Consider the following 27,571-nt stretch of genomic DNA (forward strand, 5'->3'; position numbering starts at 1 on the left):
AAAAAACGGAAAATCTCTGTTTTCAACAATACCCGTGTACGTGTGGACGTAGCCTTAGAGAAAATGATTTCTTCAAGTAATTGCTGGTAAAAATAGTTATACAAGCTATTGTATAACATGAGGTGTGTTTAGATTCCACACACTGCTTCTGCATTTTGGCTTAGATTTTGTTAAATAAATATTGACACACTGTAAAATGTCATGTGGTGTTGCTTATCAGAAGTTGATTTTAAGGCATGCTAAGCATTAGATGATTTTTTCCATAATATGTAAAAATGACAGAGGATTTGCATTCTTTTTACCATGACTGTGACCTATCCAGACTTATGCCTACTTACACTGGTAACTATAGGTCACTAGTACATACAAAGATGTCACTATAACAAAACAGACTGTCAGTCTTTCCCTCTATGACATTATTACCTGCATATGGTAAAGCTTGCTTTAAATACATAAACTTAAATGTTTTAATGTCCTGGAACTCTCTGGCTCTATGTGAAAAATGTCCGAGTATCCAAGGGCAGAAAAAGACTCATTATCCATTTTGCTTTAAGTGTCAAATTGGTTTTAATTTATAACATTAAGGCTACTGATTTATTTAAGAGAGAATAAATTCTTCATTCAGAATTCGGATTTTAATCCTGATAAAATGTCAGAAAAGACAGCAAAGAAAATTGTTAATTTTTCCTTATACTTAAATGAAGTAATACAGTAAAAAAAAAAAATTTCCCCAAAATGTATTATGCTTAATATTTAACACTGTGAAAATTAGCATAATTCTTGATCATATTATTTTGTTTAGTGCACTGTACAACCCAGCCACAGGAGGGGAACACAAGCCAGTGGACTCCTGGTGCCATTCCCAAGCCTACATAAATGGAGTCTGGAAATCAAAGGCATGATATTGAATGTTGTCAGTATGCATGACCCACAAGTTGGATATAAGTTAGAAAAAAAAGGAATTTTGAAGTAAGTTAGCTAATCAACAGAGTCTCCAATTGACATGTAGGTGAAGGGAACAGGAGTGATGAAGAAGGAATAGGCATTTTTATAAAATAATATTTTTCACATTGCTTTCATACAGTAGGTTATTCTCGACATAACTGTGCTTATGCTCTTTTATGAAATACACAGAAAACCAAGTAAAATTTAATGATCCATACCATGATATGTTGTTGGGTGTTGATTTATCTTTTAATGATTTCACTGAATTATGAAATAATTAAAATTATTTCAAACAACATGTTTTTGAAATTTTCATGTTTACTTTTAGTGAGTATGGTGCTTCCCACATCCCTGAAAATCAGAAATACAAACTTATGATTTAAAAATATGTAACAGAATTAGAATCATTAAAACATTAGAGCATGTGTCATGATGTAACTTTCTGACTGGTAAAACCCAATCATAAACCCTGAAAAGTAGAATCACAGGGGATAAAAAAGGTTTTAAAACCTGAATTTGCCACTATTATCATGATTTTAAAAATCTAATTTTTAAACAATTTAGCTAAAATATAGGGAATCAACAACCTGTCAGCCTTTTGTCCTCATTTTATCTCCTCATAATGCTCATATGTGATGACCAGGTGAAATAAGGACTAGCTTGCCTGGCCAGGAGAGCTCCCATTCACAGCACAGCAAGCACCATCCATTTCCAAGTGACAGATCATTACAGCTCTGATGGTCGACAGATGGTGATGAATTGGCACTGATACCGGAGCTGGACAATTTTAGAGGCAGTCAGTTGCGCAAACTGCTTTATCACACTTTCTCCATGATGTTGCCATCCAGTGGGTGCCAAATGATGTCGGAAACACCACAAACCTCCTCCCACTCTCCAAGCTCCCGAGAGAGTAATACTGAAGGGATCATCCTTGAGCTTGTTATTTGAAGCACAAACAGATGTTTGATTGGATAGAAACAGTCACAATTCACTAAAGACGCTGAATAACATCCACCATATGGCAGCCTAATAACACCTAACAAATTGCATGCCACATTGATAATACAAACACACAACAACACCTGACCTCATCCCGCTGAGTAATGCAAAGAAACAGAAGCTCTAATGATCTCATGTAGTTCACCAGTTAAAAGGAATAAGTAAAACGGTGAGGAAGCCGTTTATTTATGTATTAACCAATGCTGTCATCTAGTGGTCTAAATCTAAAGGCTTGAGTATTCCTTAACTTCTATTTATGTTTTTTTTTTTTCTGTGTAGAAGGAAAAACCTCAGATTAACTATCCTGCATCCATTAATGTATTTATATATGTGTCATTTAGGATTTCTTTGAGACTTTTATTGCCGCTCAGTTTTCATATATATTGTTTGTAAATACATGGTCTTTTTAGAACAATAGTGATGATGTCACGGTGACACATCATATCTCATTTCTGCTACTGGACTATACAGATTGGATTACTACTAGGTCAGCGGTCCCCAACCTTTTTTGCACCACGGACCGGTTTATGCCCGACAATATTTTCATGGACCGTCCTTTAAGGTGTCGCGGATAAATACAACAAAATAAAACTAGTACCGGTACCGAAAAAAAGAAAGTTTATTCATAACACAGGTGAAAAGACCAAGGAAAACCGAGTAAACGATAAAAACGATAACAAAATAACGCTGAAAACCGATTAAAAACCCTGAAAACTATACATTTCACACCTGAACCTCAACTCTCGCGGCCCGGCACCAAACAACTCACGGACCGGTACCGGTCCGGGGGTTGGGGACCGCTGTACTAGATTATATGCAATACATTGATTATAGAATTTGTTGTAGAACATATTTTAACACACAGACACATGCAATATGAACCTGCTGGCTCAGTGATTAATCAGTGACTTGACCTAACCACACAATGGTTACTCTGCATTCACACTACAATTTTAGGCTGAAACAGCTCATCCAGTAGCTTACACCTGCGTCGTCAACCGAAACGGCAGAAACAGATCAGGTGACTGACTTGACACACCATTTTTTAAATGATATTATTTGGAAAAACACTTCTGTACTATCACTCACGCCAACTGAAAGCCAATCTCTCTCTAGTGCATGCAATGGGTGTCATTTACTATATGGGTCATTATCCATATGGGACAGCATTGCTGCAAAATTGCTGAGGGAGCCATCTTAAGCCAAAGTGGCAGTTAAACGTAATATCTGGTTGATGAGTATCAACACTAGGACTGAAGACAATGAAAAGACTTCATTAACTGTATTACCTATGTACTTACCAAAGAGACTTACTTAAACACTGATAAACAGCATGTGTGGACAGTCTTTTTATGGAGTATATGCGGTGTTGCTTTTGTTCCTTTTCGAGTGTAAAATGCATTTATAAGTCAAAGGACTGCTGTAAGTAGAATACAGTGGCAGTATATAGTAAGAGTTTCAGGATAAAAAAGCCCAACTGAGTACATTTTGAGTACATCTCTTCTTTTTTGTTAACTCCAAATACAATTCTTCAAACTAAAGTCATCAGAAGGCATGTGCTTAGCAAAAGGAAACATTTGATTATAAGGTTTTAGTTGAAAATCTATCCTATCCTTTAAACACCCCAGTCGGAGAGATAAATGTAGGTTAAGTGGTATGTTTTATGTAATTTTCTGACTGGTAAAATCTAATGATTTAGACTACTTTACCGGACAAGGGGGTCACTGTTGTTTCGCACCAGTGTGCATATGGCATAGAGCTAGCCATCAATACATCAACCATTAGCTGGTAAAGTAAAGTCCCACAATGAACCTTTAGTCTGAGTGGCTTGACGATCACCATTTGCATTTGGCTGAGAAGATGAGAAAATCTATCCTTGACTTATGTATCACAAGGTAGAGATATTTTAAGCATAACATTTACTTTTGATTGAAAAACCTCTTACACTCTCTTGCTTTGTACCTTAGTATAACAACTCCTCTGTAGCCAATATACTGCAATAAAACATGTTTCCCCTGCCTTGCCATTTTCTATACCGCCCTGTATTATGTTTTCCTACAAGCTAAATAGTTGAGTTTAATCCTATGACCCATTGTTAACCCAGAAAATATGATTCCTTCCCTTCCTTTTCTCCTTATTGTCTTGAATTTATCATTTTTTCCTGAATACTTTTTGTCCCTGTTTCCCACCTGTGCTGCCATTTCTTTTTAATAATATTAGTGCATTTACTTCCAGTTTACAAAATGCCACCTCCACCTGATCTCATTTAAGTTACTCCTTGGCCAAAGCAGCTGCCATCTGATTTCCCCTAATACCGAAATGTGGTGCCAGTACCCAAATAAATTTAATTTCACTCCCCTCCTCCACTAGGTAGAAATACAGCAGGAGTGCTTCTGTAACAGGCCCTGTTGTTGTGAGCGTGAAGACGGATTACAGTCCTGTAAAACTAGAGAAAATAATGAGCAGAGGAGACGTGCCTCCGCTCGCCTGGTCAGTCTTGCCAGAATTTATTACACAGGCACCAGCAAACATCTTTGCTTCTTTTGTTACTTAGTTTACCTATAGCTGTCTGGTTTCCATCAGTTGTGTTCACCATCAATCAACGAACAAAGAAGGCAAATTTGGTTTTAAAAAAATCCATCCACTCTCCTCTGCTTATCTGTGTCAAGGTCACAAATACAACAACAAATACAAAACGGAACCCACATTATCATGCTAATGGTTTGTTATGAAGGAAGAAATCTACATCCTTACATACTGAACTTTCTAACATTTCTCATGAAATCTAGAAGAAATTAACCAAGTGCATTGAAACTAAACATTAAATGAACTGAAGCTTTGGATCGTATGGGAGTGACAGTGAATACTAAAGGACAATAGTGTCTGCCATTACCCACACCTATAGTGTACTTACTCAAAGTGGAAGAGCCGACGTAGCCTAGATAAACACAGTGAAATGCACTGCACATCATAAACTCAGCCTCAATTAACATGAGATAAACGTCACAGTATTCAGTGTCTGAGTGAAGTCACTTGGGTGAGTAATGAACTGTTTCTCCCATCTAAAAGAAGCTGCACAGTTCTGAAAATAAATAAATAAATAATAAAAATCTTTGAACAGAGGAAAACAAGAGTTACTGAAGACAAAACTAAAGAAAGATAGACCCACAAACAAGCAGCAATTAAAAGAAACTGGATTAAAGGCTTGGCACGAAATAAAGCATTTTGGTGATGTCCATAGGTTCATCCAGTTATTCAAAACTATCCTTATATTTAAAATTATGTCATGTTCATTTACTTTTAAGCCCCTGGAAAAAGAGGGCAGTGTATAACAAATGGTTAGAACTTCTAAACAACAAGAGTCATGTATGGACATATTAGTTTTGCAAAATCAGGTAACTTGTTTTGCAAGTTTGACTTTGACTACAAGCCCCATAATCCACCTATTACCAGCTTTGGCGATATTCTTTAGGTTCCGTCCAATTGTCATTGAGATTCTACAATTGACACGGCAGCTAAGGCATGTCATTGGTTTCTAAGTGGTTTCCAGGAAGTGAACGCCACCGATCTAACCACCTCCCACATGTGAGCCCCCGTCGTTAGCACCACGCGCAGCGTGTAGAGGAGAGAGAAACCGGTCGGAAAGCAACGTCATTCCTCGGACCACCGACTTGACGTAGCGCAGCAGACAGAGAGCGGAGCGGAGCCGCGTTGTCCGAGGCAGGTAAAGTACCATCCAGTATATGCCAATATTCATAGGGTCTAAAAAGCTGACAGTTGGTTTCCATATTGTTTCCAGGGGAACACGAGGAAAGTAGGTCGTATTAGATAAGAACAGGGTGGACACTAGGGCCTGGTAGACTGTAGGCCTGTTTCCCCCGCGCTCTGCATTGAGCAACACATCCCGGTTTGAGTCTTTCCTTTACGGTCAGTCCAGCTGCCAGCACTGGCAAGGTGCCTTAACGGACACCGCGCCACTAGTTTGGAGAGGTACACGGTTCAGCGATAGATAAATTAATTTATCCGATAACACTGTAAACGATAGTCAGTTTGTTAACTGGCGGGTTCAGCGCAGATGTTTAGCTCTTCTTTTTCCACGTCTTTCAGGTGCTGAAGCGATCACAGCAGAAAGATGGCGGACGACCCCAGCGCGGCGGATAGGAACGTGGAGATATGGAAAATCAAGAAGCTGATCAAAAGTTTAGAAGCTGCCCGTGGGTAAGTAATACATTTTTGTCACATTTCGAGGTAATTGTCTGGTCGGCAGTACTTGAGTTTAAGGGTTCGGGTGATTGTGTCAATGTATACCGCCGCAGCAGCTGGAAATGGTATAAATGGGGCCGAATTTGGGAGTGGTTAGCTTAGCATAGCTAACTTAGCTAATCGTTGCTTTTGCTTGTCGCTAGTTAGCCAATTGCTAGGCGCTAACGGATGTCGCATTTAATCTCCCTGGAAGTTGAAAACATGGTTTATTTTGGACAAAACACATTTTTTTGTCAGTGTTTATATTTTGTAGCTGGCATTCCGAAGATTTTTATTCAGTTCAAGCTAGTAAGGTTGATGCTAGTTTTGTTGCTAATGAGAACCGTTAATAGACGTCATCTTTGGAAAGAGGCCGGCATGGGTGTCTTAAACAAAAAAAGCAGAACGTTGACGAAAAAGCGAAGGCCGGCAAGCTTGTAGTTACAGTTTCACAGTCCAAATGACGTTCGTATGCTCTTTTTACACGCAAATCATACGACAGAGCCTCTTAATTTCCTCTAGAGTCCACTAAGTTAGTCACCTCATGGCAGCCGAACTGCTTGCCAGTTCATTACAGCGTTACTGGTTTCAAACTGGTCAGGTCAAAAAGAATTCGAGATCAGTTGTTGGCCGACTGGGACATTGTGGGCCTCTTGAATTATCAAACAAGGCATGTGAATGTGGGTGTTACTTCACTGGCTTGTAGCTTGCTCTGCGACAGTTTGACGTCTAGTGTTGCGCAGAATTTGCTGTCCTGTGCTCCCCTGCCTGCCATGTCACACACTCAGTTGACTGTTTGCCCTACATTTATCCAGCCTCTTCTACCTGGCTGTGTGCGTGTCAGCCTGTACTGCTGTGATTCATCTGTTGATTGGTTGTAAATGAAAGGACAACAATGCAAAGTAGCAAGACTTAAACTTAGTCCTTGTTTCAAGGACAAAGATTGTGTACTGTGTAACTGAAAGCCCATACCATTTGTCCCTCAACCTGCCAGACCTTGTCAAGGTGATATTTTGCCAAGAAGCGTTGTGTATTTACAAAACTAAATTAGAGCAAACACAATTACGCTATCTTGGAGGTAATCAACTGGTAATAAACATGGCTCAACTGGTTTGGCATAATCAAAGTTGATTATTATATGGCCTTGATATTAGATGCCAGTTTCACTATGACATACCTAGGAGTGGCATAATTGTCAGTTATTCAGTCTATTCCATCACTTCTATGGCTTCTTGGCTGTGTACAAATGCTGTTATATGCACTAACATTACATCCTCACTTTCTCTATAGTAATGGCACCAGCATGATCTCTCTGATCATCCCTCCAAAGGACCAGATATCAAGAGTGGCCAAGATGTTGGCTGATGAGTTTGGCACTGCTTCCAACATTAAGAGTCGCGTCAACAGGCTCTCTGTTCTCGGGGCCATCACCTCTGTACAGCAAAGACTAAAACTCTACAACAAGGGTATGCATGTAAAAGAATGCCTATTTTCTTTTGGGAAATGGTAGCGGTTCTTGGGGGCAACAAAATAAATTCATATTGGCATATCATTGTATTATTGTAATATTTTCAGCTATAATTGTTCCAAGGGGTTTTTGAAAAAAGAGACAACTTAAAACATAGGATGTATTTACTTTCAAAACATTCAGCTCCAGTCCTCCTTTGAATATTTATAGTCTCTGGCTTTTTTCTTCCCTTCCCAGTGCCACCCAATGGCTTGGTTGTGTATTGTGGCACAATTGTGACAGAGGAAGGCAAGGAGAAGAAAGTCAATATTGACTTTGAGCCTTTTAAACCAATCAACACCTCCCTGTACCTCTGTGACAACAAGTTCCACACCGAGGTGAGAGAATTTCCTTAGTATTTTGATGTACATGCAAAATATTTTTTTAGAGAAACTCTGTGGTATGTAAACCTCGCCTTGGTCTTTTTATTATTCTTTCTGTCTTCCACATTCTTATGATCCGTTCTTCCCTCACTAATGTCCCAACACAGGCATTGACAGCCCTGCTGTCTGATGACAGTAAGTTTGGCTTTATTGTGATCGACGGTAGTGGGGCACTCTTTGGCACACTGCAGGGCAACACCAGGGAGGTGCTGCACAAGTTCACTGTGGACCTACCCAAGAAGCACGGTACTGAACTGGAATGTTTAGAAAATACATTTTACGTTGTTTGTTTTGTTTTTGTTTATTTGTTGTTGGGTTTTTTTTTAATCTTTGCTTTGCTCTTTCAGGCAGAGGAGGACAGTCTGCTCTGCGTTTTGCTCGACTGAGAATGGAGAAGAGACACAACTATGTGAGAAAAGTAGCTGAGACAGCTGTCCAGCTCTTTGTGTCCAATGACAAAGTTAATGTGGCAGGAATGGTCTTGGCTGGCTCTGCTGATTTCAAGACTGAACTCAGCCAGTCTGACATGTTTGATCCAGTAAGTATGATGTAATGAAACAACTTTTTTTTCCCCCACAAATTTCTCACTGCAGTGAATAGATGTCCAAAAGAAGGCTGGTGATCTTTTAAGTGTTTTCTCTGAGTTGTATAAATAGGTATATTTAATAACTATCTACTATTGTAAGAAATAAACACTGGTATTTGGTAGTAGTGATGAAATAGTGACATAGCAAGTTTATTTTAAACTTGGCACATGATGTGTGCAGCCATACTGTAAATGGAAAGTGCCTTCTTTAATTTGCCAGTAAGCCACTGATATAGCTAAATCTTATGTCTTTACAACCAATAATGGAATGTGGTTGCACAAAAAAAGAAAGAGACAGATATGAAAATCTGCATATCCCACACTTCACTGCAAGCTTTGGTTAGCAGTTAATGAGTTTGAGGGATTTTCCAAGGCTTTGGGGAATATAACTAGCAGCATAGTCTATCATTATTGTCAGCATATTTATTGTGGTAGCTTTCTCTATTTTCTTTATCTTGTCAGCAACTTTGTTTGGTTCCTACTTTGTCTGTAAACGTTACTAACAACTCTTTGATTTCTACAGAGGTTACAGGCAAAGGTTCTGAAGCTAGTGGACATCTCCTATGGAGGAGAGAATGGTTTCAACCAGGCTATTGAGCTTTCAGCAGAGGTCCTGTCGAATGTGAAGTTCATCCAAGAAAAGAAGCTCATAGGTGAGTGTGTGTGTGTGGTTTTCTTTTTTTTGTTAAATGTAAAATCTTCAAACTTTTTCCTGATGATTCTTCTGTATTTACAGGGCGGTACTTTGATGAGATCAGTCAGGATACAGGGAAATACTGCTTTGGTGTAGAGGATACACTGAAAGCCCTTGAAATGGGAGCTGTGGAGATTCTCATAGTCTATGAGAACTTAGACACCATGCGTTATGTTCTTCGTGTGCATGGGGCAGAGAGCAATGGAGCAGAGAATGGTAAACAAACGACTACAGTGTTATCTGCAATAGCTGAGACAAAAAGCAGTAAATGAATTCTAATTGTGATCCTACAATTCAAAAGTTTCTTCTTTGTTCTTCAGATGAGAAGACTTTGTACCTAACGCCAGAGCAGGAGAAAGACAAGTCTCACTTCACGGACAAGGAGGTAAGTGCTGCAGAAGAGGAACTGATCTCTGGGAGTTAAGTTGGACCCATTGCCTGTGATGTTATACCTTACTAACGCTGATTGCGTTTCTAGACGGGGCAGGAACATGAGCTGATCGAGAGCATGCCACTACTGGAGTGGTTTGCGAACAACTACAAGAAATTTGGAGCCACGTTGGAGATAGTAACAGACAAGAGTCAGGAGGGGTCCCAGTTTGTCAAGGGCTTTGGAGGCATTGGGGGTGAGCACACTGTTATTTAATAACAGTTGAATGTTTGATCAAAATGAAGTTAGGAATATATTTGATATATGTGGTTCAGTGATGATTTCGTCATTGGGTTGTTATGATGATCTAGTAATTGTACTTGAGTATAATTCATGTATTATGCACTTGAAGATAGTAGCAGTAGAGAAGATAAACAGTTCCTCTTCTGCTTATTCTGATTCATGCTTCATCTTGGTACAGGTAAGGCCTCAGATAGACATTGTTGTACAGTAGAAATTTGTATTATAGAGGGCTTCACCATGTAAAATAGGAGAATTGGGGCAGAGGCACTGTTGAATTGTTAGTTGTATAAAAAGTAGAGATACTTGTGGCAATTTAAATTGGTTTAGTGGTGTAATACATTTTAATGAGGATCTTAAAAGGATTTCAGGACTTTGTGCTTTTCACAATAGAAACACCATCATTCCAGGACCCCTAAAAGCACTGTTGGGTTTTTTTGAAGAAGTAGTAGTTAAATTGTTAATTTTCACCTAATATTTTAAATTGGAAGTAATTTTAGACAAAGGAAGCATTTAACTATTAGGGGTTTTATTAGTTACGCAAATGATTTAGGTTATTTAATTATAGGTAATAAACAAAATATATTTTAGAATTCAGTAATAAACAAATGGTACAAAAATATAATACCCAACACATCTAAATAATTGAATTATTATAGAAGAAAACTGTTATGGACAAGTTGAAGGAATTTTGCGTAACAGGTTATGGTCGTTATGCTAAAACAAAAGCATTTATTAGGAAAAGAGCACTATTGTGAAACTATTTGAATTTGACTGATGTCACAGTTGGCTGAAATAAAACAAACACAATTTCATTAATTATTGTGAAGTTTTATCGCAATGCACCTACACCTGTCTTATCCATCATCCACACTGTTCCACCTCAGTTTGTAGCTCAGCAGGCCTTGGACTCGTTCATTTTAGGTATTCTGCTTTGGACTTTGCTTTTTATTAGGCCTGAGTAGATCGCCACACTCAGGGTTCTCTGCTCAGTTCAGCAACCCGCCTGGTTCTCCACATTCCACACTTCTCCAGCTCCATATCCCATCCATGACCTGTTCAGCCTGGCAGACATTCCTCGTCTTCTATCCAACTACAGTCCCCTGTATATTTATCAATGTTATCTAGCCAGCTCTGGCTTATGCAGTCTTCATATCAAAATGAGTGTAAATGATACATGTTGCTAGGCAACCGGGCAGGGTGAGTGGATTTTACATTAATTTCTGTGGGGTCAAAGTGACATGTGGTAAGTATATCTTTTTATTCCACACACTCCTAAATGATGAGTGAATCCATTTTTAGTTAAAGTCATGAAATCTTTTTGTCTTTAGAGTTTTGTTTGTTTGTTAACCCTAAAATGACCCCCTTGGCACTTCTAAAGTCTAATACTTTCAGAATTCATGTTTTCCCCTGCCACTGTTTAGCCAAAACAAGTTGCCATCATATCACACTACTTAATCTCTCATCTTTTGTATTCCTCAGGTATCTTGCGGTACAGGGTGGATTTCCAGGGCATGGAGTACCAAGGAGAGGACGATGAGTTCTTTGATTTGGATGACTACTAGGTAGTCTTGGACTGATATTGGGAGAAAAAAATGAAGAAATAAGGAAATGAAAATGCCACCTCTCTTGCAGCAAGCGAGAGGTGCAACTGTGTTGACCTATATATATGACAGACACACCTTCCAGTTCACCTGTTGCATACACAAACTTGCACATACTTACACAACAAAATGCATCACACAGGCCGAAGAGGAGTGAGATTTTCTTTCATCCAGAGAGGGAGAAAGCCCTTCCTGAATAAATCCCTGCCTTAGAGTGCTGGTTCCTTCCCCTAGTTGGATTGGACTTGACTCATTTTTGTTCTTTTTTTTTTTTTTTCTTCCTCCCCTCGATTTTGAATGAACACAACAGCAAGTTCCCAGATTCCTCGTTGCCGCTGTCCCCGGTCCTAAGATGAACTTTGGATTCACTCCTGACATACAGAAAATATATTTTCCTTTAATGCATCGTCATGTCCCTATCCTCTCTCCCTTCCTTCTATGCTTTCTCTCTCTCTCTTTTTTTTCTTTTTTGCATTTCATTTTTTTACTGGTAACTGCTGCTGTTGTATTTTATGAGAGTGGGGGATTTTTTTTACCTGGGTTTCTGTAGAGAAAGGGGGACAAAGTATTAAATTTCAACTGCTGAAAACCATTGCTACCTCCTCATCTGCTGTGGTCTCACTCCTGTGCCATCTCATTTACTTAAAAGGCTGACCTTTTCCTGACAACAAAATTGATATGTTTTGTGAGTGACGCGTGCATGACTTTTAGACAGTTTAGTCATCTTATTCAATCGTCAGACTTGCCACATAATGTTGAAATTTTCTACATTTTAAATTTCAAAAGGCAGTAAAATCACATCTTTAATACAGCTATTCATTATAAATCTTGGCCTTTACATGCAGTCATCTCTTTAAATGAACTTCCCTTAAATGAAATATCCCGTGTACACATTGGATTGCATTTGTACATTTATCTGACCACTTTTATAAATCTAAATTAATTAAAAATCTCAATTTGTCATTGCATTCCTGCCGATAGTTTTTATAGGATGTGTTGGTCTAGAAAGTTGATTTTGACATTTGCGTGTCAAATAGGGGAGCAAAGGTAAGAGCAAATGACCAGGTTCTCATTCATAATGCAAAGAGCAGAATTCGTGAAGACGTGTTCCCTTAAGATTTCTAGAGAATCACCTTGGTAAATCATGCCTTAGATTATAAATATAGCAAGCTGAGGAAGTAAACCTACACTGGTGAATGATGAGTTTTCTGGCTCCAGTTGCTGAGAAGGCAAACAAACTGACCTGCTTATTATGGTATTAAACCAATGATGGCGTAATAGACCGGAGGGTTGGGGATGTGAGTAATTCAAACCCATACACTTCGCAGGAAAGCAACAACAGTTCAGCTAAGGTGAAGTTATCCCAAAGATCCTGGTTTATTTCCTTGTCTGGATTGCTCGGCTTAAAAGACGAAACAAAAAATCTGGACCAGGCTTTCCTGCGTCTGTGTTGATGGAGTTTCAGGTTTTAAGCTGCAATGTTAATTCATCTATTGAACTGGTTTCTGGTTGTTATAATGGTTGTTAGTGGTTCTTGTTACCAGTTTTGATTATCTGTCACTACTTCGTTGAATTTGTTTTACCCATGCATAATCCTGAGTTTGCTAAAGTGTGTATTTGAGAACTTTAAATTAAGCGTCATAAAGTATCTGTTTCTGTCATGCCACATATTTAAAATAGCCAACATCCTGCAGCATCTCAGAGAAGAGCTATGCGGATGATTGATTTTGCCTTGGTGTATTCCTCTTCAGGATAGCAACAGCATCTTCATCAGTTTGCCTTTTTGTTTGGGGGAGTCACCGGGGAAGCCTTGGTAGCACGGCAGGCCAATCAATAAAAGGCAAAGAGGCGAAACCACGCCCACTTAGCCAAAATCTATCCAATCGGCGTGTTGTTAAAGTCCATGGGCGTTACCATCCCCCACCCACCTTTTTGACACTGCCCTACCAAAGCTGTGTGGCTGAGCGAAGTGGATGACGTCTCTGAATTTGCGGGCCGCCGACGCAGGGCTGGGTTTCCATTTTCATAGCGAGTTTCGGGGGGGATCGTCAACATGGAGCAGGAGATGGAGGACAAAACGGTGGAACTGGTGGTAAGATCTTTTTCTATAAGGCATTATGAACAACCGAATTGATCGCTGTCAGTGTTTTATTGAGGAAATCGCCGAGGCTCGATTCGACGCCAGGAACGGGCTGAAGCGACTTGTCGGGAGAGGTGGAGGAAAAAGGAGGGGGAACCAGAAATCAGAGGGAGGGCCTGAAATTATCGATACATTTTGCTACGAATGCTCCGCATACTGGTTGGATTGATTAACAAGTCTTAGACATCTCTCTCTGATAAATTTAAAACCTGTGTTGGTTTGGGTACAGTTTGTACATAGTGGGAAAAATTAAGAGGTTAATGTGCAATCGTCGGTCGAAGGCAGACGAGAATTCTTGGGGTAGCGTTTACTGCGGTGACGCTGCGCCACTTTAACTGGGCCCTGCCTGATTCTTAGCTAGCCGCCATGCTAACACTGACTAGAATGTCGTGAAGTACGTAAATTTACGGGCAACGCGATGTTATATCATGTAGTTTTAGGGTAAGACGACTTACTCGATAAATGATGTGTCAGTCACATTTTTATACTTTATGTGAACATAGATAAAATCATAACAATGCGTTGCTTGTGTGTTTATATTTTTTTAAAGTGCGTAGAAGGAAGTGTATTGCTTTTTCATTCACACAGCGTTACCTCCACTAGCGAGCATTAGCAATTAGCTTAATAGCAAGCTTGCTAAATACGCTGCTTGACACCAACTTTTACATTTAAAAACAAACTGCTGACTATGTCTAGAAAAACTATTTTTGTAGCCACAAACATAAATTAAGACGACGGTATTATTTTCATTTTTAGTCAATGACATTTTGCCAAAACTATTGGGTTTATTGTATATTGATTTTCTGCCTCGATAAACTAGCCAGCTAGGCTAACTGTAGCCTACCAGCCGCTAACATTTACTCTGTGGGGTCAAAGTGGTCGTAAGGAAGACGTCAATTAATACGAGGATCTGATTTGTTATGTCAGCGAAACTGACCTTTAAAAGAATTTCAGTTTACACGTGTTTGGAAGATCTATCGGTTTGTGCAAGAAATACAGTGGTACTGTACAAATTAAAGGTTGAAAGCCGGGCCTAGTAAATAATGTCTTATATTCCTTAGTAGATAATAAGATGTAGTCCTGTTAAATTGGAAAAAAGTTTCGTAAAAGAGCACCTAATATGTACTTGTACTAAAGAGTCATTTGCTTAAGCATTACAGGTGTCTATAGCCGCTGTCTGCCAAATAGTGATTCCCCAGATGTTTGCATTCGTTTTTATGTCTAATATACTTGCTAAATGTGATGTAATCAATAAGATTTACGAAGGGGCTATTATAAAATAAAGAAATTATGTGTATTGTAAGTATATAACTCTACAGTATTGTACCTACTCTTCTTTCTAAATATAGTCAAGCCAGTTCTTTTTTTCCACTTAAAACATTTCTAGAGCTGGTATGTTGTTTGTTGTAATATCTGTTGCTTTCTTATCCAGATGTCTTAAAAACATGCTGTTAATCTCAATTAGACTTTTTAAAGGAGGGATAAAAATCACAAAATTGATGTCAAAAATATTTCATGAATGATAAACTATATTTTAACACGCCATTCACAACAGTTTGAGAATCCGCAATATTTTTTTTTTTCCTTTGACAAATAATCACTTTTTGGTACAACATCTATGAATGACCTAAATCATTCCTCAGTAATTAAGAGCGAGTTGTCTTAAATTGGTAATCTCACCATACATCACAAAGGGGCTTAAAAGTTTATCAGGAAAAATTGGAGGTTTAAATTGCAATGTGGGTAGATAAAGTGACCTTTTTGTATGATTTGAGTAGTAATTTGGCCTTTTAGTTGAAGTAAATGGTAAAACTTAAAACTGAATTTAAGTGCTTGAACAGCCTTAGAATATGTGTCTAGTGATAAAAGCTATTTATCATCTATTCAGCCCATGGTTTTCAATTCAACGCTTGGTCATAATTTTCTTGACCAAGGAAAAAAAAGCTTAACATGTGACTAAAGTCATTAAATTACACTAAAGAATAAGGAAAAGTGGAGCATAAATTGTTTACCTACACAGAAAATTGAGAATTTTGTCTGGGTTGTGTTCATGTGTTTAATTTAATTTATTTATTTGTCCCAGTGTTATTCACTAACCTCTCATGAGAGTGGGGATGGCAGAACAGTGGGTGGGGCTCATGTCAAAGCGAGAGTGACATTAATTGACGATTAATACCATTGCCCCTCCCTCTCCTCTACCTATCCCCACCCAGTTCATGTCTAATAATGCTTCCGTGTGTATGTTTATCAGTCTGTATCTGTGTGTGACGGGGTGTGTGTTCCTGCGCTCACCGTGCCAATGTGTGTAGCTCTAATACTGGTTTTTCCCCCTCACTATCCCCCACCTCTCTTCCTCCTCTCTCTCCACCTTTGATGGTTACACGCTCACGTCCTCTCAATTTCAAACCAAACCGTATTTATTTATCCATTCTTTTTGTCCCGTTACACACATTTACACTTCACTTGTCCTGCTTCTCACTCCCCACCACTTCCATCTATCCATTCATTGATCCATCTATTCACTCACCCTTTTTGGTTTCCACCTCCCAACTTCCCAACATCCCCCCACTCCTTTACTTCCCACGTCTCTCTTGCTCTTCCCTTTCTCTTCCTCCCTCACCCTGTCCACTTCGTTCTCCTCCTCCCTTCCTCTCTCTCTTTCACACAGTGCTCTGTGCCTCGCTCTCTCTGGCTGGGCTGCTCCTCGGTGGCTGAGAGTTTGTGTGCACTCAGGTGCCTGCAGAGCATCCCCTCCACCCGGGCTCACAACCAGGTTCTGCCTCTCTCCTCTTAATTCTGCTGCTCCTCCTCCTTTCCCCTCCTCCCTTGCCATCTCCTCACCCTTTACTTTTTCTTTGCCCACCCCACACAACTCCTCATACCACCTTGGTGCACACAGCACCCACTCACCCCCTCACCCTCCTACCTCCTCACCTTCCGTTGTCCTGTCCTCCCTGTTCGAAGCACTCTGCTCTTGGGTTCTTCTTTGGTGCCTCCTCAAACACTCTGCTTAAAAGTAATTTTATTTATACAAAGTATAACATACTACTTTCAGATCTTTTGAAACAGAACAGTGAAAACGATAAAAGTTGCCTGTGCTTTGTCTTGTTTAACCAAAAAAATTAAATAATCTGGATATGCCAAGTTTGAATAGTAAACTATTTCCTGAGTACTTTGGTATGGTAAGAGAAGGGATGCAAGGGTACCAGAGAATAACCATGCACTGAGGAGTATTGTTTTCTCTCCTTCTACCTGGAGGTGTGAGGGACGAGGTGGGGGTCCTCCTTCAAGCTCTGAGAGGCTACATGTTTGCTTGCTTGCCTGCCTAGCTAAACCTGATGTCTTTTTTGTGTGTGTGAATTTTATTTCTTTTTGCTTTTTCTTTTCTTCTATGCATGATCATTAACACTAGTAAGACCACCATCGCTTCTTATCCTGTCTGCTTTGGTAATTGAGAAGACCATTATGGCTTCTTATCCCATTTGACTTGGAACTTGAAAAAAATCAAAGTACAAAGTCTTGGTATTTGGATCTTTTTGTTTGTGTGGTTGTACTGATTGCAGCCACTCAGTTCTGTTGATTTTGCTCAAGCTCTTCCTGTAGCAGCATCACCAAAAGATGGTTATCTGCACTGAGCAAACTTGCAACAGCTCACACTTGAAGTATAAAAAAAGTAAAATAAACAACAGTGTCTACATGACCGTGCAAGCAGCTTTCAGGATAGAGCTTGTTTATACTGCAAAGAAAACTTTTCAGCTCCTGAAAAAAGCTTTAACAGATGGGCTTTTATAATGTATGGACCAACAGGTACACACTGTAGATTTGTTTTACCCCCCTGACATTACTGTTTTCAGATGATACCTATGGGTCATTCATCACCCACACATGTATACAATAGCTCTGACCCTCTCTGAGGTAAACCTCTTCTTGTTTGGGAACCTGGGGATACAAAAATGTATACATTAGGTATAGCAGTAAACCTATAAATTACATCGATGAATTGGTGTGTTTCAAATGTAGATATGATTTAGATGGTTTTTGCTTTTTTATTTTTGCTGAGTGTACAGTTTGTTGTGAAGGCCTGTTAGCTCAGGAATATGCTTTTTTTTTTTTAAATTTTTTTATTAAACTGTTAATCTTACAGAGTAGAAACAAGCCTCGTAACATCAGCAGTTTGTATTTTTAACAACTCTAAATGATAAACCAGGAGCCCCCAAGAGTACAGTTAGTCTGTGATTTTTGCTGGATGGGTCTAATTAGGAATAACAATTGCTGTCTGCCTTTGGCTTCCAAACAAATATACATACTCTAAGGAGTCTAATAGTTTTAGTTGAATGTACAGAACATGTCAGTACATGAGCTGTGGATAACAATGTTAGTATTAAAGTTTCTATAGCATGTTTGCAGTCAATTTACAAAGGATGCTAAAAATGCCTTAATCTTATTTTCTTTCTATCATTTGTTTCTCAAAGACCAATATCTCTTTTATTACAGTTATACCTGAGCTGAGTGCCAGTGACATACCCAAGATTTTGCCTTTTAATTTCCTGTCCAGACTATTTGACCCACATCACAGACAAGCAAGAGGATAGTCTTTGTTGCAGTGCTTTTTCTCTTTTCTTATTTTCTTTTCTTTCCTTACTGTGTGTGCGTGTGTGTGTGCGTGCGTGCGTGTGTGTGCGTGCGTGCGTGTGTGTGTGTGCGTGCGTGCGTGTGTGTGTGTGTGTGTGCGTGCGTGTGTGCAAGGCTGTTTGTGCGTGCACGTCTCAGAAACTTGATGGTTACCCCCTCCTTGGCTGTGTTTGTTGCATTCTTGCGCCAAACGCTATCCACACTGCTGCCCCAGCTCTGAAAGTGCCTTTAAACACAGACTGAGTGAGAATGAAACACTAACCTGGGGCACGTCTTTGTTTTGTTCTTTATCCACAGAACACATCAGGGATGGAGTCACAGAACCTTGTGGACGATCTGTCGCCAAAGAAGAATACAGTTCTCAAGGTGTGCTTTATTACACTATTTCAAATGTACATACAACATTGGTATGGTTTATTATTTAAGAATTGTTTTAACTTTTGTTAAAGCTTCAGCTGACTTTAAAACTATTACGATTTGGACCTTTTTGGATTCTTAAAATACAGTAACCTTTGATATTTACATGAAAGGTTTTGTTGTCTCCTGCTGCAGTTCAAATGAAAACACCACTAATCAGTCTCTCTCTCTTTCTCTCTACTGTGTGTCTGGAGCTTTATTGCGTGGCAGTAAAAATTTATTTTGAACTTTGGGCAGCATTAATCCCCTTCATTCACGCCTATACATGGGCTTCAATAAGCACAGCAACTTTGAGCTTCGGTGTCTCCCCCACCTTTTTTGCCTCAATGTATTTATTTTTATTTAGAAAGCTTTCTAGACGGGAAAAATAAAATCATTTAGTAACATTAGATTGCATTACTTGAAAAACTACATTTGAGTTCAAATTGTTTTTAATGCCATGGTGTTAGCTGGGAAACAATGCACTGAAGAACTTCAAGTAAGTTCACCAATCCACAGGTGACACTCCCAGTCAGCATTTTCTCTTCATACAAAAATGAGCTGCTGCTCAAAGTTTGGTATACAGTTGAAATGATTTCCTGTGTCACAGCGGGAGCCTGAAAGATTTAACTGACTGGATTTGCATTATGTGACTATTTATCAACATCTTCTCAGTCTAACACAACTAGACATTTAATCTTCATGTGCTCCTGATATTTACAGCTTAGTAACGGTCCTGTTGTGGGATCTCGTAAACGCCCGTCAGAGGGGAACTATGAGAAGGAGAAGGAGCATTGCATCGCCCTGTTTGACCAGTGGTCGGAGGCCGAGCAGGTGGAGTTTGTTGAGCGCCTGATTTCCCGTATGTGCCACTACCAGCACGGCCACATCAATTCCTACCTCAAACCAATGCTGCAGAGGGATTTCATTACTGCGCTGCCAGGTACCAACAGAGATTAGTGGATGTTTGTTACCCACAGGTTTTGCATGACGTGCATCTTCCCTAACGGCATCGTAGCTCAACAAAGTTGGGTGGTCAAAAAGTCTTTGACCACCCAACTGTGTGTATATATGTGTATAAATTTTATTTTTTTTATTTTAAAAGGTAAACAGAAACATAAAACCCTTTTTAAACTTTTAGAAGCATTTTAAAGGAATAAACGCAACTTGATTTATTGATTGTCTTTGAACAATTCAGAATAAATGAGCTCTGGGGACAGATAAACTAACGAGGTGAGGTAATGTCACTGCTTGCACTTGGTCACCTCTTTTCCCCCTCTGTCTAGCCCAAGGCTTGGATCACATAGCGGAGAACATCCTGTCTTTCCTGGATGCACGCTCGCTGTGTGCAGCAGAGCTGGTATGTAAGGAGTGGCAGAGGGTCATCTCTGAGGGTATGCTGTGGAAGAAGCTCATTGAACGCATGGTCCGAACTGATCCGCTCTGGAAAGGCCTGTCCGAGAGACACCAGTGGTAAGACCGAATGCAGGCACTCCCAGATGCAGGTTAATAAGAAAATGAAAATGATATTGTAATGTGTATTGAAAGAAATCTGTTTAAAATATGGGTAAAAAAAAATGTAAAAGGTTAATTTTACATACAGGAAAGCCTGAGGATAAAGTGGAAAGGTTATCCTTGGTTGGGCTTTAGTGTGTGCTTCACATGCAGAAATTCCCAGTGCACAAAGGAGAGTGTCATTCTCTCTCTCTCTCTCTCTCTCTCTTCCCCCCCAGGGAGAAATATCTGTTCAAGAACCGCACCTCAGAAATCCCACCCAACTCCTACTATCACTCCCTCTATCCCAAGATCATTCAAGATATAGAGGTAAGTCATAACACCTAACGTGATTACATTCTCATTATTTTTATGACCTTCGATTTTTTTTTTTATCAGTTTGTATTATTGCACCAGAAATTATTTGTCATCATGATTTTAAAAAAAATGGACTTAAGTAAGCAAACCATTTATAGGCATAACTGTATAAGTTTGAAAATAACAATTAGTTACTAAGCTTTACATGGATTATTATTTTGGATTCAGCAAAGAGCAATGTGGATGTAATTATCCTCTCGAATGATTAATGTCTAAAGTTTTATTTTCACGTTCACATTTTGCTACACTTGTACAAATACTTCTTGATTATGAGTAATAAATGAAAAGATGATTTATTGTTTTCGTGTTAAATTATCATCACAATAATGCTGAAACCATTTTGTAGCGTGGTAGATGTTGCATCTGTTACAGAGCTCTTTGTTTCTCTTTCCATCTAGACTATTGAGGCTAATTGGCGATGTGGCAGACACAACTTGCAGAGGATTCAGTGTCGCTCAGAAAACAGTAAAGGGGTTTACTGTCTCCAGTACGATGACGACAAGATCATCAGTGGCCTTAGGGACAATTCCATCAAGGTAACCGAGACTTGGTTATAAATAAAAAATATTATTCTTGTGTTTTTTCTCTTTATGGCTTACCATCTTACTGTGTGTGGTGTTGGTCTGGACCAGCAGAGTGAGACAGAGAACAAGTGAATTATAGGAAAGAAAGTCTCAACTCCAGGCATGCTGTGTGTTCCACTTATCTGTCTGCCTGTGAGGGGCCTGCAAGAAGATGAGGATGAAGAGAAGGGGTGGATAGGGGAGGAGAAGAGCAGATTTGTCATCTTATTGTTATGTAGGAGGCTGACGCACAGCAAGGGAACAGCTGAATGGCTCTTATGCACATCAGTGCAGCAGTAGGGAAATGGGGCATGAATGCTGCTGTGAGACTGGGCCATTCTTAGCATGACCCAAATCTGCATTCTTTAAAAAAAAAAAAAAAAAATTTCTTTCTTTGTCTAAATCTTCCTGTGCTTCACTCATATCTTCCATTTTTTTTTTGTTTTTTTTTTTTTTGTTTTTTTTTTTGTGCTCCTTTTAGATCTGGGATAAACAGACTCTGGAGTGTCTGAAGATACTGACCGGTCACACAGGCTCAGTATTGTGTCTCCAGTATGATGAGAGAGTCATTGTGACCGGGTCTTCTGACTCAACTGTCAGGTACAGCGCATCTTTTTCCAGAAATAACACAGGGTGTTTTTTGGAGTAGGTCAAAGCTATGTCAGCAAGCTGAACAAATGGTTCAAGTTACTGAAGAGAAAGTTGTGGAAGTCTGAATAAAGCAGAGGATACCACTCAGTATGAATACATCGTATCTCTATATTTACTTCTGCTTGTGCTACAGTTTCAGTTTCAACACTCATAACTTTAACATTTTAAAAACTGTCTCAAAAGGCAGGCAAATATCTGAAAATAACCTTCTTCTTTTTTTTATAAACCTTTTTTTTCTTTTTTTCTTTTTTCTTTTTTTTTTTCTACAATCCCATGGCATGGATATCTATGTAGATAATTGGAAGTTGTTTTAAAGCCATAGGACAGGGCTGTCAAACTCAATTGCACAGGGGGCCAAAACTCAAGGCACACTTTAGGTCGCGGGCCAAACAAGATAAAGATTTATTGAACACACTAAAACAATGTTTTTTAAAAATAAATATGAATAAAAACAGACAGGAATATTATTCCAGATTAAATAAACTTAAAAAAATGAACTTTAACTTTAAATATTTTGCTCTTCATAAAAATATATCCTGTCAAAATTACCGGTATGCAAGTTAGAAATATGAACATGCTGCCAGAAACCCCAGAAAAAATAAATGAAAGCATACACAAGGTTGGAGCCGCATGTAGACGGAGCTGGGACATTGCTTCAGGAATGGAACTAATAAACTGTGCGGGCCATTCATTGTCGTACTTTGCCTTGAGTGTATCATTACACTGCAGCTCCATCTGAATCTGCACAGGTGCAGTTCAGCAAAGTGCGCTGACTTGGTTCAACATTACTTTGCAACAGGGAAAGTGAGGCATGTTGCACTAGTGCATTTGTGACAGCTTCACTTGAAATGCCTTCACTGCATCATACATGCCATGTCCATGAACTGACAGATTTCCTTGCTGAGCTCAAAAACTCTATTGAGAACTTTTCCCCAACTCAGCCAACGGACCTCTGTATGATAAGGAATGTCGGCAAACTCTGAATCTATTTCCCACACATCCCACGATTGTGTTACGGTGATCATTACATGCTCCATTTTTAGGACTTTACCACACAACGTTTCCTGGTGTATGATGCAGTGATATGCTGTTAACTCACCGGTACATTTCTCCTCTTGCATCTTTACTCGCATCCTGCCGACTAGTCCACTTTTTTTCACCGCACAACACCGGCGCTCCATCTGTTGTAAGTCCAACAAGTTTGTCCCAGGGCAGTTTCATGTCGGTTACACTTTCACATACGTTTAAAAAAAAAAACAAAAAACAAAAAAAAAAAGGCTTTTCCTGTCGTTGTCCCGTGCATCGATTTAATGTTCAATATTTCCTCTCCATGGATGAAGATGGTCAGCTGTGCAATGCATGTCTATACTTTCATCCATAGCAAGAGAGTATGCAATGAAGTTTTTGCTTCTTTCACACAACTGTGTTCTTAAATCAGTGGCCATCTCGCAAACTCGATCAGCAATTGTATTTCTCCTCAGGCTCACATTTGCCAAAATCTGCGTTTTGTCTGGACACAAGACGTCGCACACCTTCATCATGCAGCTCTTCAGAGTGGTACCGGGCTGATTTGGCTCATCTGCTACAATAAAACTTGCTTTCACAACAGCTTCACTTTGCGATTTTGCTCTGGTGAAAAACGTCTATGTCAGATTCTTCTTTAGCTCTTCTACTTTCTGTAGTTTCTGCATTTAGGTTTTTCAGCTTATCCTGACGTTTTGTCTCGTAGTGCAGTCTTAAATTAAATTCCTTAATTACAGCCACATTAGTTCCACTAATAAGACATGGGTTTACCAGCAATGTCTGTAAACACATATTCAGTCACCCACTGGCGCTGAAAGGCTCTGCTTTCAGAATCAACTTTTCTCTCCACCATTGTGAGCGGCTAGCTTCGCAGTAACAGAAGTTGGACTTGATTGACGCGGGAATGTTCCCAGTTAGCCTAGCGTTCAACAAGGAGGCTGCAGCGATGCATTATGGGATCTGTAGTTTGTATATTATTAGCGCCTCATATCGCCGGGCCATGCATAACATGGTACATAGTACATCTATATAAAATAATCTCGCGGGCCGGATATAAATGTACGCCGGGCCGAATGTGGCCCATGGGCCTTGACTTTGACACATGTGCGATAGATCCTATGTGGTACAGGGTTTTTTGGGGTTTTTTTGTTGTTTTTTGTCTGCATTTTCTTTTAGATCTCTTAGATTGGTTACTGATGCATCCAAAGTAAAACATAAAATTCAGTGTAAGAACATGACCTAGAACCTGGAGTTTTTTCCAGCAAAGAGCTCCAATTGGATTAGAAAGAAAAAGCAACCACTCAGAATCCTTTACACTGTTCTCCCATCTACACAGCAGCAGTTTATGCTAGGAGCTTGAAATCCTTGTCTCATGTCCACACTTACAGCCAGGTTAATATTCCCAGCTAACATAACTTGCATGTCTTTGGACTGCAAGAGAAAATGAGAGCTCCTGGAGATTTTTAGTAGTCTTATGTATTTTTTCTTTTTTTTATGTTAATTTGACATCATTTAGTAATATGTTTGGTAAATGTGCTTTTCTAACAGCATCCCATTCGTCTTGTAAAAGCTTAGAATGCTCAAAATACTTTCTGCATGTATTGAGGAATCCTAATGTGTGCTTGTTTCACAGCCGGTCATGACTACAGCTGGTGTTGTGCATCTAAGAAATTGAATATAAAAACTTTAGCATATATCCTATCAAAATAAATTAGTTTTACTGTTTTTATTGGAGATAGTTGGATGCATTTCATTGCAGATATTGAACGTCTTGGCTTGTTGTGTATAGGTTGACACTTGCTTGGCTACTGCACACAGAAGCTCAACATTATTTCTCTTATTACTTCACACTTCAGGCGTACTCACTGGGCAGTATCCAAGGAAAATGTGACTTCACTTCCTTAGCAACAGTTTGACAGGCACTTTGTTTGTGGGATTGGTTGTCAGCTTTTCCAGAGTGTTGTGCATTTGACTCTTGGCGCCTTAGTACAGCTCACTGTATGTACATGTCTGAAGTGTGAAATACTCTCTATTACAAATCTAGAAAAAAAACCTAAAATCTCGTGTGTCTCTATTGTTTTTCATTTTCCTTTGTTTTTCTTCCATGTCCTTTCCATCTCCTTTTTGACCTCTCTTCCTGTTGCCCCCATCTCATTTTTCTTTCCTTCAATCATTTTCCACTGTGTCATTTCTTCTTTTGTTTTTACACCCCGTCCCTTGACATGTCTGTTTTTCCTTCTTGCCATGTTCTGTTTTCTTCCTCTTTCTGTCACCTTTGCCTTTAACATTCGACCCTGCTGACGTCTCCCTCCACTCTACAGGGTGTGGGAGGTAACGACGGGTGAGGTGCTGAACACACTGATCCACCACAATGAGGCAGTTCTTCATCTGCGTTTTGCAAATGGGTTGATGGTCACCTGCTCCAAGGACCGTTCAATTGCAGTCTGGGATATGGCCTCGCCTACTGACATCAGTCTACGCCGCGTCCTGGTGGGACATCGGGCTGCCGTCAATGTGGTTGACTTTGACGACAAATACATTGTGTCTGCCTCAGGGGACCGCACTATTAAGGTGACGACAGTTAGAGAAATGTTCCTTTACAAATCATTTCATTTTTCTTTTTTCTTTTACAGAAATATTATCCATCTGATAACATTTGGATTAATTTGATGCCAGAGTTTTAGTTTTATTTATCAGTAGAACAGATGTACATGATTAAAAACCCTCCGACTAAAATTTTCCTTAAATATTGTAAACTTTGTGTTGTCCCCCTGTGTAGGTATGGAGCACCAGCACCTGTGAGTTTGTTCGTACTCTAAATGGTCACAAGCGGGGAATTGCCTGTCTACAATACAGAGATCGTTTGGTGGTTAGTGGCTCATCTGACAACACAATTCGGTATGTGTGTGTGTGTGCGTGTGTGTGTGTGTGTGTGTGAAATTCATGGCTAAACTAGCAAACATGTCCTCTAATTTAAAATCCGGTAGTCAGTTAAAACCATGGCCTTTGTTAGCAGATAAAGTCATGCTAAGTAATACAGGCAAGCAAAGAAGCAAAGTAATTTGGGATTATGTAGAATACCTGTCAATGTTTCACTATTAAACACCTCTTACATAAATTAAATGTCTGGCTAACGTGTTCAGTCTCCTGATGGGGCAAGATTACAGTAGCTGAGTTTATGATTGAGTATGCAAAAAAGAATGTCTGATATGTATGTTCAGTTATGTTTACATCTTCTTTTATTTGTATTCACCATCAAATGACAGCATGAGTGTAGAGGGCAGCCAGTGTAATGAAGATCCCAGAGTTGGCTTGTTTATGCTCAGTTTTGGCAACAGACATATTTGTTAAATACTTAGGTGTGGCGTCATTCTGTGAGCAGCCATCAGCATTATTATTTTTGTGGTGTACGTAAGTGGAAATCTTAGGTACCTCTTGGAGATGTGCCCCCAATCACCTGACTCTTACCTGCAATCTGTCACCTAACAGCTCAGTCCTAGTCGCTGTGTCTTATTTGAATCCCTGCAGTACTACAAAGTGATTGCAGTTGAAAAATCTTTGAAGCTTTGTTCTGTTATTTTGATGGATTTTTGATGTACAGTAGAATTTGGTTCCAAAGCTCAATGTCAATAATGTGTTGCATTTCTATTTCTTAACTTGCAGTTTTCACAGGTGAGATTTTTATGTGAAGGCACAGCGAAAGGAATTGTGATTGCATCAGCATAATACACAATCAGCAAACACGTTAGGGCAAATGGATAAATATTGAGTCTTTGGTCTTAGCAGTCACTTTATTTGGCAACTAGATTGTGGCTTCGTGACTGACTTAAACATAAGGAGTTATGCACAACTGTTAGTTGTCTGTTTGAAGTCTGTCAGTTTCAAAGGTTGTAATATTTTAGCTGAATTTAACATGACCACTTTATTTACAAGCATTTGCAATTTCTTTTTCTCTCAACAAGTGAGCTGAAAGTTTAAAAGTCCCAGTTTGACTTGTCAGTGTTTGGAATGATTGCTGTCTAAAAACTGCAGGGTCTGGATCTTGGTGTTTGTTTACAAAGGCTTCTCTTTCTGCAGGTTATGGGACATAGAGTGCGGGGCATGCTTACGAGTGTTGGAAGGTCACGAGGAGTTGGTGCGCTGCATTCGCTTTGACAACAAAAGGATTGTCAGCGGCGCCTACGACGGGTAAGTCATGTAAATACACCGTTTTGTTCACAGACTTTTGTTTTGGGTTTGTTTTGTGACATTTTGATGTGCCGTGCAGCAAAATTAAGGTATGGGACCTGCAGGCAGCCCTGGACCCACGAGCCCCAGCCAGCACATTATGTCTGCGCACTCTAGTGGTGAGTAACAGCGATTTAGCATCCCCAAGTGTCTGACTAATGATGTGAGTGCAGCACCTCTGGGGGAGGGGAAGATGTAGATGTTTGCCTTTTTCATACTAAAAATACAAGGAAATTTTAATTTTGATAATTTTAACTACCAGTAAATGCGTATTTGTTGATATTCAACGTAGTCACCATCCAGATATTAGTTTGTACATTCACCTAAAACAAACAAAAAACATTATGAATGCTCTTGAAAATACTCTCCACTAAATCTTATTGCTGTTTAGTGTGTGTGTGTGTGTGTGTGTGTGTGTGTGTGTGTGTGTGTGTGTG

General features: G+C 39.4%; 2 protein-coding genes across 4 annotated transcripts; both read left to right on the forward strand.

Annotated features, from left to right (window-relative positions):
* Nucleotides 1-5,479: 5,479 nt before the first annotated feature.
* Nucleotides 5,480-11,613, forward strand: etf1a (eukaryotic translation termination factor 1a). 2 transcript variants are annotated; one of them, XM_005719911.1, is made up of 12 exons: nt 5,480-5,668; nt 5,744-5,934; nt 6,052-6,162; nt 7,477-7,652; nt 7,892-8,031; nt 8,184-8,322; nt 8,424-8,614; nt 9,186-9,315; nt 9,399-9,572; nt 9,677-9,741; nt 9,835-9,982; nt 11,509-11,613. In XM_005719911.1, the coding sequence occupies exons 3-12, from the start codon at nt 6,077-6,079 to the stop codon at nt 11,589-11,591; spliced, it is 1,332 nt and encodes a 443-aa protein (XP_005719968.1). In that variant the 5' UTR covers nt 5,480-5,668; nt 5,744-5,934; nt 6,052-6,076; the 3' UTR covers nt 11,592-11,613. The 2 variants fall into 2 exon arrangements, with proteins under 2 accessions (XP_005719968.1, XP_013766128.1); XM_013910674.1 differs by lacking the exon at nt 5,744-5,934.
* A 1,959-nt stretch (nt 11,614-13,572) lies between these two features.
* Nucleotides 13,573-27,467, forward strand: fbxw11a (F-box and WD repeat domain containing 11a). 2 transcript variants are annotated; one of them, XM_005719913.1, is made up of 12 exons: nt 13,573-13,722; nt 16,439-16,543; nt 18,700-18,768; nt 19,522-19,741; nt 20,085-20,271; nt 20,532-20,622; nt 21,069-21,206; nt 21,715-21,833; nt 25,229-25,478; nt 25,687-25,805; nt 26,985-27,095; nt 27,175-27,467. In XM_005719913.1, the coding sequence occupies exons 1-12, from the start codon at nt 13,684-13,686 to the stop codon at nt 27,287-27,289; spliced, it is 1,563 nt and encodes a 520-aa protein (XP_005719970.1). In that variant the 5' UTR covers nt 13,573-13,683; the 3' UTR covers nt 27,290-27,467. The 2 variants fall into 2 exon arrangements, with proteins under 2 accessions (XP_005719970.1, XP_005719971.1); XM_005719914.1 differs by lacking the exon at nt 16,439-16,543 and having other exon boundaries at nt 27,175-27,465.
* Nucleotides 27,468-27,571: the final 104 nt, after the last annotated feature.

This window comes from Pundamilia nyererei, unplaced genomic scaffold (assembly GCF_000239375.1).
Source record: "Pundamilia nyererei isolate P.nyererei 1_Seehausen unplaced genomic scaffold, PunNye1.0 scaffold00001, whole genome shotgun sequence".
NCBI classification, from domain to species: Eukaryota; Metazoa; Chordata; class Actinopteri; order Cichliformes; family Cichlidae; genus Pundamilia; species Pundamilia nyererei.

What these genes read in the sequence shown, in the direction of transcription:
- etf1a (XM_005719911.1), top strand. Translation starts at nt 6,077, where the DNA reads ATGGCGGACGACCCCAGCGCGGCGGATAGGAACGTGGAGATATGGAAA. An exon ending in CTCACTTCACGGACAAGGAG is followed by an intron (nt 9,742 to 9,834) that starts GTAAGTGCTGCA and finishes TTGCGTTTCTAG; the next exon opens with ACGGGGCAGGAACATGAGCT. An exon ending in GGGCTTTGGAGGCATTGGGG is followed by an intron (nt 9,983 to 11,508) that starts GTGAGCACACTG and finishes TGTATTCCTCAG; the next exon opens with GTATCTTGCGGTACAGGGTG.
- fbxw11a (XM_005719913.1), top strand. Translation starts at nt 13,684, where the DNA reads ATGGAGCAGGAGATGGAGGACAAAACGGTGGAACTGGTG. An exon ending in CTGTCCGAGAGACACCAGTG is followed by an intron (nt 20,272 to 20,531) that starts GTAAGACCGAAT and finishes CTTCCCCCCCAG; the next exon opens with GGAGAAATATCTGTTCAAGA. An exon ending in GTCAGCGGCGCCTACGACGG is followed by an intron (nt 27,096 to 27,174) that starts GTAAGTCATGTA and finishes TGTGCCGTGCAG; the next exon opens with CAAAATTAAGGTATGGGACC.